At 36.0% G+C, this 12,208-nt stretch overlaps 1 protein-coding gene across 1 annotated transcript in view; it reads left to right on the top strand.

Moving 5' to 3' along the window:
• Positions 1-1,299: 1,299 nt before the first annotated feature.
• The window catches only part of MYOF (myoferlin), a 71,927-nt gene continuing 61,018 nt past the window's right edge, over positions 1,300-12,208 (top strand). Inside the window, 3 exon segments of the mRNA XM_019471657.1 lie at positions 1,300-1,387; positions 7,549-7,604; positions 8,501-8,592. Of these exon segments, the coding sequence (XP_019327202.1) occupies positions 1,300-1,387; positions 7,549-7,604; positions 8,501-8,592 (236 nt within the window).

Consider the following 12,208-nt stretch of genomic DNA (forward strand, 5'->3'; position numbering starts at 1 on the left):
CGTGCGCCAGCTGGGGGGCTTGTCCGGGACCGGGATGGGCGAGGGTGGAACGACCCACCGTGATGCTTCAGCCAAGTCTTCTGGGTCCTCTCAGGGCTGTGTCTTACGTGTCTTTATCCTCATTCCTTCCTGAACGTGTTGGCTTTAGTTTACCTTTTCTTCCCCAGAAATCCTCTTCCTCAGCTACCCAAAATCTAATCATTTTAGAAAAGAAGCAAGGTCCATCTTGGCTTGAAAAGTAGTAAGCTAGGATAGTTCTCATGTGACCATATAAAAACTCGGTGGAACTTTGTCTACGTATGACTCATTTTGCTCCATCTTGCTGGCTTCCCCTCTCATCTCTTACTTAAAAACATATTTTGCAGCGGTACTGTGCACCACTTGGTTTTTTACATCTGGTCCGCAGCTGAGAAAAACCTGCCGTAAAGCTGAACATGGGGTAGCTTAGAGCAAAGAGTTCTTTTTACTTATCGTGTAAATTTTACCTAGTTTCATTTTAGTGGCATCAACTGCATGTATTTATGTTAAGACAAAATATTTATAGGCCTCTAAACAATACAGAGGGTCTTTTAACTTTTTTTTGCTCGTATTTCCTTAATCTTTATTTTTACTTATGCATATATATAAAAATAATTTCTCAGGAGATTTACTAAGTTCAGCGTGTTACATGCAGAACCTGTAGTATTTCTTCTGTGTAAAACGTAGTTGTTCCAGAGCACAACTGAAGGGGGAGCACGTAAATTATTTTTGAAGACCGTAGGTATTTTGTGAGTATATACTGACACGGAGGCAAGCTAAAACCATTTACAAACAATGCAGTTCTAAAAATTAAGAGGAAAAAAATATAAGCTATTGTGAAATTTAATACCTTGGTATACCACGAGGTAGATGTGATGTATCTTGAGTACTGGAGTTGTGCTTAATGTTTATGTTGCTTATGCTTATTCTTGCCTCGGTTACTTACGAGAGACTTAATCACGCAGCTTAAGAATAAAAGCAACAAAAAAAATCTGCACTCGTTTTTACACAGTGCCCTTTCTGTTGCCGGATTTCACTAGCGAGAGCTCTTTTTGTGCAGCAACACTGAACTTGGTGTCAATTTACAGGTACTTTTTTTTTTTCATAGCCTTCAGTAACTAGTCTGTCATAGATCCACCCATAGACCTTCTTTACTGTAAACCAGCTATTCCCTGCCTCCTCTTCCTGCCAGCATTTCAGTCCAGAAGTTAAGGAGTTTGAAACTTAAGACTTCCTTGAATTTCTTTGGTAACAATCGACGTTTAGTCAAGACTGGAAACAATGCTTCGAGTGATTGTGGAATCTGCTACCAATATCCCTAAAACCAAGTTTGGGAAACCAGATCCTATTGTTTCTGTTATTTTTAAAGGTAAGGAAAACTGTCATAAATGTACTCGGTGAGGAGCTTTTCTGAAGGATAGTGCCCTATGTAAGTATTTGAAAATCTGTGAAAATGTGTTTTCCTGAAGTTATATCTGATGTAACTTTAGGGAAGACTTTTTAAATAGAGAGACAGGAGTTACCTGAATGAAGTTTGAACTGGGTGGAGTGCATTGGTCTTTTCTGGCCAGCAGTGCTTCTGTTTCAGGATCCACGTTTTACAAACTTTTGCAAAGGCTTAGCCCTTTGCTTTAAAAGCAAAATCTAACTGCACAGATAAATCCACTTTTAGTTCTGGTATTGAAGATTACCTTGTTGTTTTCCATCTGAAAAAATCATTCCTCTGTCTTGATTACTTTGCACAGCCACTGCTCACTGTTACACCAATTTTTATTGTGACTGGTTTATTGTTATTACCAGCATGTTGAAAAACAGTAGTACCATTATTGAAGGTGTTTTGTTTTGTTTTGTTTTTTACAAACTGAATTGCACTTTAAAATTTTGCCCCTGTTGAGAATTCAATTTAAAATATTTAGGGAGGAAACCACATATTACACTTGCATCGCTCATCAGATATATGGGAGAAGAAGACAACAGTGTGATAAAATTAGCATTTGTATGTAAAGAGAATTATATTACAAACTGAATTGCACTTTAAAATTTTGCCTGTTGAGATTATTCAATTTAAAATATTTAGGGAGGAAACCACATATTACACTTGCATCGCTCATCAGATATGTATGGGAGAAGAAGACAACAGTGTGATAAAATTAGCATTTGTATGTAAAGCTAATTATATTTTACAGTATATTTTACCTGTTGCCATCATTTCCTCACTTGGCTAGACTAAAGGAACTTGATTTCAAGTATTGGTTTATCTTTAAGGTGCAGAAACCTCCAAGCAATTTTGGATCATGTAATACGTTAAACCAAACTGTGACAAACGGTCATCTTAATTCCTGGTGACCTGGTTTCCTAACTGTGCACTGAAATGGAAATGGTATTTCCTAAACTATGAAAAATCATTGCAGGGGTTTGTCACCTTTAGAAACCAAATCTGAAACCATGACATTTTGCTGGAGGCTGGAAAAGGACAAGGCAGTGTATGTCCAGTATCTTAACTTCCAAAATAAAAAGTTTTCGGATACTTTATTTCAATATCAGAAAGATTCAATTTCCTTTCTTTTCCTCCTCTTTTTCAAGTTTGTTTTTTTACCCCCCTGTGTGTTAGGGCAAGTGGCTGAGTCTGTCTCAGTAGCTTTTGGAACTTCCTAATTTTAAAATATTTTATTTGCCCTGCAAAAAGTGCTGTTACTGGTGTACTGTAGTTTCTGTGGTTTGTTCCATTTGTTTCTGCTGCTTATGCATTCATATTTTCTTTTCAGTTTCTTGTCTTTCTCTTTGCTTTCCTGTCACAGTTTTGCCTTTCTGTTAGCTCTGTTCCTGCAGTTTCATAATCCAGAGTTGGTTTATGCCTTTGCTTCTTTATGCCTTAAGTGTCCGTTTAATTCCTCCTTGTAATCTTTTGTTCCTACTGTGTGCTCTAATGCAATTAAGTTTTACCTAGTAAATGTAAGTTACAGATTTTTTTTTTTTCTCCTGCATTGCTGGATTTGTTTCTCAGGCCTTCAGTTATCCAAACACAGAAATTGGGCAACAGGCATTCAAGGAATGAGTTTATGTTTATCCTTTATGTGCTATAACTGGGATTTTTAATGTTCACAAACATGCTTAACCATTGTCTTAAATACAACTATGTAATTGTGACAGTTTTTTAGTAGGATATTTAATTTCTCATTATACCTGCCACTTCTTTTTATGTGGTTTTACTACTTGCCAACAGTCTGATTTTTTGCTTTCTGTCCAGAGTGATTCAAGGGGGCCAGAAAATACCAGGCTTTTGTCAGCTATTGAGCAGGTCTGATTTAGTTTGTAAGTGGAGTACCTGGTGGCCCGGTGCAAGGGCGTAGGGATCATACCTGAAATATGAAAAACTTCTGGCTGTTTATGTTTATAGGTGTTTTTTATATACAGCCTGTTCCCCCTCACACTGTTAGTGTGTAGAGATAGGAAACCAGTCTTATTTTGGGGAAGGTGTATGTCAAAGGGCAGCAGTCTTTAACAGTAGTACATACCCACCGTAGCTCCTGGGGGACATAAAAAACACAGTTGGGAGTTTGTTTTCCAGACTGGGAAAAACTCAGGCATTTGCGGGACTTTGGCCATAGCCCTGCAGTACATTTTCATGTTCTTGTTTGACTCTGGAGTATTCTTGGAGAAGTCTTAGAGAACAGCACTCATTTGACAGAAAATAGCTGTGGAAGTTGATGTTTCATTAAACAGTGTTTTGTTCGTTAGCCTTTTCAAACTTTAACTTACGTAGCCTTTGCTGATGTCAGGTTCAGTAATTTTAAGATTTCAATGAAAATACACAGTATCTCTCAGGATTAGACCTTTACGGCTCTGCTGTGAAGAAAAAAGCCATGATCCTACAACAATTAGTATGTAAGTGACTCTGCAAACACTGTATATGTTAACACACACGTTACTATAGTTTCATCTATGTATAGAATAGACTTCATCAGATTTGTATAACTAAGCTAGTTATAGACTATACAGTCAGTACAATTAATACAGTGACAGGTACATATTAGGAGGAAATAGGCAGCTGTTTGTGTTGTGATGGCTTATTTACAATAGAGGGGGTTTGTGCAAGCATTTGACTTTTTTTTACACATTTGTGTTCAGTCCAGTGGGATGGAACTTTTATTTACTTTAAGAACAACTCACTGTTCAAAGAGAACTACACCCTGAGAGTAAATGAGTATTGCTGTCTGGAACTGGGTGCTGTTAATGCAGAATTCTAAGTTCATCATCACTCTACGTGAGACAAATTATTAGTCAAATTAATATGAAAAACTGTTGTCATTTGCTGAAGTGACACTAAGTGGTAATGATTAAACCAGCACAATTCTTTTGGTTTGTCAGATATACCAAACTGGAGAAAAACGTGTCAGATTCTTGTCTTTGGGTGTAAAAATTGACACAATTCCTTATATGTGCAGTCAATACTAGGACATATTTAGTGCTTTGATCATTCCTTTTGACTGCCTCATTCAGCTTTATGCATTAAAAACTGATGTGAAATGGCATTCAGTTTGATTGGGCCAATTTGAATAAAATTTCTTTTTCCATTTGTGCTTAATCTAAGAGCTTTCCAGCAGGCCTGCAGTAGTACATAGCTATGTTAGTTTATATTTCAGTGTGTAAAAGAAAAGAGTATTAGAGTGTAATTATTCACTAAATTTATGTTTTCTGTTTTGCAGAGAATTAAATTACCCTAACTAATTTCCTGGGTTTTGGAGGTCTGCCTGTTTGATCCTGCAGTTGCTACCACCATGCAATCTTAATTCTTCATTCACAAAAGTTTTATGGAAAACTTAGTGAACTGAAATGTGATTCTCTTTTGAATCTTAGACTTAAGACCATTCTAAAAGATAATGTTTGCTTCTGCCATTCCCCATCTGCTGAAATTGATAAAAATACTAGTTATAATAGAAGAAAAAAATTAAGATGTAAGCATTGGTTGTTTTGCAGTACTGTAATTATCTTTCTAATGATGGAACAGTTATTATTTAAACAGCTCATCTTGAATGAATTTTTTTGAACACTGTCATCTCATTGACTATCACTAAGTTCTTATTACATTAATTTCCAATTGAGAATATTAAACAACGTGGTAGTATCTATCAAGATAAAGCCTCTATCAAGATAAAGCAAATAATTATTTCTTCTACAGTACCAAGGTTATTGTAGTTCGTTGTTAAAGAAACAAATATATAGAGTGTCCTACCTGTATCCATTATAATTTCTTACTCTTATTTCTTGGTAGGGCCAAACTAAAAATGATGACTGCCCTATCTTACAGTTTATCCTGATGTGGTTTACAGTCTTGACTACTGTAGCTGGATTCATTACCAGTAGAGGAAGGCTGCCTGAGGAGCTTATGTGAGCTTCTGGAATAACTGGGCAGTCCATCTTACCCTGCTCGGCAAAGATTATTTTTGGTGGAAGAAGAAAGGTCTTTGCCAACAGTTTAAAAAAAACAAAACAAAAAAACCCCTGTGCATTAAAAGAATAAAAAGTGTAATAAAAAGAAAGTAAAGTGAAGAAAATACATGAAAAATACATGCTTGAGGAATGTGAATGCTACACTCAGACTGACTAATGTTACAACTAAAACCCAATGTAAGCTGTGTTTCCCAGTGTTTTTCATCCAACTTTCACACAAATGCATAACACACGAAGTTTTTTTCTTAGTATAATCTAGAATATGCATATTGTCAGTAGAATCATAAATCTTACTCTTGTTTTTATGAAAATAGTCCAGAGTGGAAAATTTTAGTCCTTGTCAAGAATTGTCTTGACTTGTTGTTCAAGCCAGGGCTTTCCTTAACCTTACAGAGTTACATTTGAGCTTAGGCAGGGATCATAGGACACTTATCCATTAGTTCCATCAGGGTCAGGTCTGTGATTCACTACCTCCTTTACAAACAGCTGCAACCGTTCCTTTTTTCACCAGCACTGAGAACATCTTTTCCCTGACTCCCAGCTCCTATTTGTAAGGGGACTTGGAGTACCAGTGCCAAACCCCAGATATTCTGGGATATTCAGTTCTGAAAATGCTTTGTCTCCTATTAGATAACATGAAGTTGAATTTCTCGTACTAGCATGTTAACTAGTTCTTTGTTCTGCAAGATGCGAGCCTACAGCATGGTATGTTATGAATGCTCTTTCCTTTGTGGTACGATGTGAGTCAATATCCTGTATAAATTGTAGACAATTCCTGTTACATAAATGTGAGTCAGTTCTCGCAATTTGCAGTATGGGCTGACTTTTCTTATTTCAGTACATCCCACTCTCACCCAATAAAAAAAGCCACCACAGTCTACTGCTTGAATAGTGGGTATATGAACTTGCCCATGTGGCATATCTTTACTCCTGCTTTCCAGGCCTTTGCAACGTTTTCCTGGCAAAGTATAGCCATAACTCGCGAATAATAAAAATGCTATTACCTTTACTGTAGTCCTTAAATACAAGGAGTGTCTGAAACTTAGCCTTCTTGTGGTGCTGAGCATTTTATAGATCAGCAGTTAGTTTACTGGCCGTACTTAAATATACTCATTTGTTACCACTAATATATGCAATTTCTGTTTAGAGAGCTGTGCGTTTGCCAGTGAGTGTTGTGTCAATACTTGTTCTCCATTGGAGCTGTATACGTATAGTGCAACCAAAAAGTAAAAATAAAGCCATGGCATGTTACTTGCTTTGAACCTGTTGTAAGAACAGAATTTTGTTTCCCTTTTTAATAGGTGAGGGGGGCCTGCAAAGGGCCTCTGCAACACTTGAGTTGTATTATTCCTCTCAGGAGAAGGAATTTGAATTGAAATGCCACACTATATATAATTTACTCCACGCTCCCATGACTTGTAGGTTGACCAAATGCAAATTTTACCATGAAGTATGGAAAATTTGTAATTTTTAGGCTACCGTAAATGTCAGTGAAGTGATCTGCATAACCTCTGGAAACCATTTTTTCAGGAAGGACTCCATTTCCTCTTATATGCATGTGTATTTCTGCTAATAGCTGTTCATTTAAAGCAGAAAGTGCTGACACTGTAAGCATATCTTCTTAAGATTTTTTTTTCCAAGTGATTTTATTTCACAGCTAAACACAAGTATTTTGTAAATCGGATATGGTAAATGTGTAACACATTTTCTTTACTACTGAAGTTCATCACTTTGAGGTTACTGTTTAGTTTGATGTCTCCAAGTCTTTTAGTCTGTCTTCTTTCATCATTACTGAAGTTGCAGTCAAGGGTTATAAAAGGTTGAGAAACCTAAACATTAATTTTGCTTTTTGGGAATACCTCTAGGCATGCTTAAACAAAACAGAATAAAAAACTTCAACTACTAAAATTGCCCAGGGGACTTTTTGATTGTAAAATGTGCAGCTACTGGAAGAGGCAAAAGGAATTGGAATGTTTGGTTTAAAGCTCAAGCTTTCTTTTGAAAAGTGAAAGGAAAGATTGTGATATTTGTGTAGCGCTTTAGCAAAAACAGATCATGACACTTTGTTTGTGTTTGCAGATGAAAAAAAGAAAACAAAGAAAATTGACAGTGAACTTAATCCTGTTTGGAATGAGGTAATTTTTTTTTAATCAACTCTTGGCCTTTTTTAAGAAAAAACGTTTGTAAAATTGGTAAGTCAATTTCTACAGTTGTGAATATTGCTTAGAAACAGGAACTAGTGATATGTGTTCTTTCAAGGTATTAGTAAATGCAGGTGAATGGATTCATCTTGCGCCATGTATTACAATTCATTAAGTAATGTTTTTATGTAAAAGTAGATGGATATCTGGTGAGTTTGTGGCCTGGTTTTGTTCCCTCTTACTTTGGACCAAATGATATTCAGCCATTGCTTAGCCACATGTATGGGAACATAATTGGATCCTTTATTGTATACAAGGAAAAAACCCTACAGAATTAGAATGAATCATGTGTTGAAGTACCTCAGGGTTTATTTGTAGGACTGGTCCAGTTTTGCATCTTCAGTAATGTTTTTCTTGGGGAAAATGTTTTCTTAGTAGTGTTTTTTCACAACCAGAAATGAAAGTTAAAGATTATTCTTACATTTTGTAATCAGGAATACAAAGAAAGGGAACCTATGAATATTTGTCTAAATTCAACAGCAACTGACTTCAACCAGTATTGCAGGGGAATAGTATCAGATCTTATGAATGATAAGAAAATATGTATGTTAGTGTGAGAAAGTGGAGCTGCAAAAGAGGTTATGGCTCAGTATTAAACAGTTCAGTTCTTTTTCTGTTATTGTTACTAGTAACTAGCAAATCAAGAATGTGCTATGAGCATGTTCCCAGATTTTTAACTTTGCTTTTGCAAATGTAAGCTGGTCTGGTCTGTCTCTCACTAAATGCAAAATTTATTTCTGAATAATTTTGTTGTATACGCTACTCTGCTGTTAATTAATTTACAAATAACTTGTAATTATAATTTGGTTTTGCTCCATTTTTTTGTTCAGATTCTTGAATTTGACTTAAAAGGAATTGCTCTGGATAATTCATCTTCCCTGACAATTATTGTGAAGGATTTCGAAACAATTGGACAAAACAAGTATGTTCTTTTTTTTTTCTGGTATTAAACACAACTTTCAATACAGAAGTCCAGGGAAGAAAATGGAACTGATGGTTGCTGGAGAGAAATGATGGATGCAATTAGATGGTTTCTGATGTAATACCTACTTTGTAGCCTATAAGCCAGTAGGCTTTCCATCCCTTACCAGTTGGATTGTTACTCTGAAGCAAAGTGTCAGCTTTCTTTTTATACTTAATTTTAGACATGCTGAAGCTAAATTCAAGGAACATTTTAGACATTTAAGGCAGAATTTGGGTAAAATTTAGATCCCTTCACCTGTTACTGTCACTTGAAAACCACAGCTGCCATGTTTCAGTTGGTGCATACTTGTAATAACGGTCCTTGTGTAACTAGATTTATGCCACTACAGATACCTCATGCAGGTTGTCATCTTGTAGAATGGTGCAGGGCAGTACCCAAGACTACTATACATAATAAATGTCCAGAAAGTAGTTCTGAAGAGCTCTTAATTGGCATTTTCAGAACACAACTAACACAAACCACCAAAAATTACAAAATGCAGTTAAAGCTCTTAACCATCTTTAAAAATCTCCCCGAGAGGCTATATTTTACGTCACTTATTTAAGTCTTGCCTAGGAAGAGGGTAAGCCTAAGTTCAATTTCCTATCTTGTCTGGAGGGATTGAAGTCCTAGACTCATCTCCTGGGACACTGACTTAGTCATCAGGATAAATATGTTGCATAAAATACAAAAACTGTCTTGGGAATGGAATCTTGGTTTCTGGTTTTTTGAGTGTCCTAGCTAGTGGGGTCTATGAAATGTCATGTTCCTACTGTACTCTTCCTGGGCCAATGAATCATGAGTTCTCTGCATGGTTATTAGAAAGCTTGAACTTGAAAACAGAAGTAACTTCACCAAGATCAGACTGCAGAACTCTTTTTTGATGTCAGATGTGAGAGTAAATTCTCTCGCACTGAGTAGGGAAATGAATCCATCTCCAATTGTTGGCCGAGTGTTATAAGCCTCAGGCTCGTTGCATATATGGAAGATTGGCAATGCTGTTGCTACCTCCTCTTCTGGTTATATTTTAAAAACATTGTTTAAAAATGGATTGAGGATTTTTTTCTTTGGTTGGTGGTTTGAGGTTGTTTGTTTTGTTTTGTTGGGTTTTTTAAAAGAAGATATGTAGTTTGATATTAAGAGAGTCTTCTGTGGAAAGTAAATTGAATAATCTCAGCAGAGGGAGAAAATGGATATCTAGCTTCCCATTCCTTAGAGGAGGAGCCTAGACTGTTATAAAAATGGGGTGGGAGGCCGCTGAGAATTGCCTTTTCTGACATTGATTTCTTGGAAAGGAAAGGCAGAGACTCCTACTATCAGCAAAGAATTTAGAGTTTAGGTCTTCAGCAGATAGAAATACCTATTTTCATGATGCCGCTAACATGCAGGAATTTAAGGCTCTTCCCCTCCCGCCCCATTTCTGTTTTGGTTAGTGCCGTTAGTGCATGTCAATAGGCTTGAATCCTACTCTAAAAGTCTAAACTCTACCAGTGCAGTATGTACAGCACCTATATACCTAAAACTGGGTTCTGCATTTTTCAGACATCTAAAAATCAAGTATCATGGGATCTAAGGCTGCAGATCTTTTTGTATGGTCCTTTTTTTTTTTTTTCATCTGTGAGAGGCTAAAGGAAAGTTTCATTCGCGCAGTTATTTGTTGAGTCCTCAGTGCTCAGACAAAAACTTCTTCATGTAGTAGTAAGACAGTTTTAATTTTGACAAAATCAGGTTTTGTTATTAATTTTAGAGAACTGAAGATAAACAAACAGTAGCTATATCTACGTGTGCCTGGAAGAATATCGCACAAAACACAAATAGATTTCCTTCAATTAAAAAATGAAAAATGTATCTATTTTTTCTACACATGAAGTAATTACAGCAGAAAAGATGCACAGAGTGTATGATTTTCTGGAAATTATTTTTTTCCTTAGTTTAATCTTGCTGTTGAAGACACTGAGAAAGGAGCCACCTTGAATGAGGCTTCTATCTTTATGGAGAGATATCTTAAGGAGATGACATCATAAAAAGTTTTAGAGTACTAAATGCTGTCAGGTGTCCATGTTGGCATTTAAACATTTTTTGTAGGTTTATACTCTTACAGAATAGGAACGTGTAATAAGTAAACATGTAAGTAATTAAAGTGTCTTGTTCAACTAACTTTTAAGAGTAATCTTTGTATTTTTCAAACTTTCTTTTTTTGATAAGAATAGATTTGTTCCTGTGAATTGAGTTGATAGGACCTTTTGACTGTGGCCATTGAAAAAAATTGTTGCCGTGAAGAATTAAAATGGTATATACAGGAACACTAGAATTCAATTAATTCACATTCTATTAAAAAGCATAATATATAAACTTCAGTAAAGTTGGAGGGTACTTTTTGTCATTTTGACCTGGACTTTGAGGTTCCTGCTGTATTTGTGATGAAACAAATACATAATGCAGACTCTAAAAGTTTTATGTGGTTCTGAACATAAAATGATAGAGATTTAAAAAAAAAACTTATCTGGAGTTTTGCAGGATTTAAGCTTTAATTTAGTATCAGAATTGGGGGTGTACAGGATACCTTAAAGCAATGCATGCAGATCATTTCAATGAAGAAGACATAAATTACCGGTTGAAATTGTTAGCAACCTCATGTGTTCTGCTTGCCATTTGTTTTATGACTCGTCACACAGAAATAAACCTGGTCTCTAAAATCAATTGCAGGAAAAGGGTAAGGTCTTGGGTCACGGCAAGCTAATCAGAAAGCTTTTCTTTTAGATAACCTACAGCAGGGATAGAGTGTATTATTTTGTGTTGAAACATGCTTGTACTCAAAGCTCTGGCAAAGCCTAGTCCTTTCTTAACACACGTAACAAGATAAAGCTTCAACAATGTGTTTAATCTTTAGCTATCCCATAGTGGTTAAGATCTTCTGCCTATCTCTGCTTAAATCATAGGATTTTTGTCTAAAAAGGTAAATATATACATTTGGAGAAGCATCAGATTTTTTTTTTTTAAATCTGTGCAGAAAAAAGAACAGCTTATCCCAAATGAGATGCCAGTTCCCTACTTCTTTGTATAAAGTCCTAGAATTTAAACAGGGATCTATTTCTCTGTTTGCTGTGCTCTCGTACTCTCTTTTCTGTCAATGCCAAGTAGTGTTGGCTGTTGCTCTTTTGAAAGGGAGTATGATAGCACATCATCTTCTTTCCTTTTTTTTTGTGGCAAATTTGGGTATTTTATGACACTGAGCTAGGTATACATTCATATTTATTGATAGTAGCCCACTTCCCTTGTTAGCTTTTCTTTACTACTATCTGCCTCCTCCCAATATGTGAATTCAGGTTTTCACAATACTCCATCAGCTCTGTCGTAAAATCACTGTGAGTCAAGCCGATGCTCTCAGATCTCTCATTCTTGAGATTCCTGTAGGTCAGTAAATCAGGAATATATTGCATGCCTCTAACTTCAGGGAAATCCCAGAAATCACAGAACTTGATATAGGAAAGCTTGCCAGTAATCAGAATTTTGTAATGGATTTTATAACGTATCGAAAAATAGATTTCTCGATAAGAAGCATGGCCAGCAGGTC

This window comes from Aptenodytes forsteri, unplaced genomic scaffold (genome assembly GCF_000699145.1).
Source record: "Aptenodytes forsteri isolate BGI_AS27 unplaced genomic scaffold, ASM69914v1 Scaffold15, whole genome shotgun sequence".
Taxonomy (NCBI): Eukaryota; Metazoa; Chordata; class Aves; order Sphenisciformes; family Spheniscidae; genus Aptenodytes; species Aptenodytes forsteri.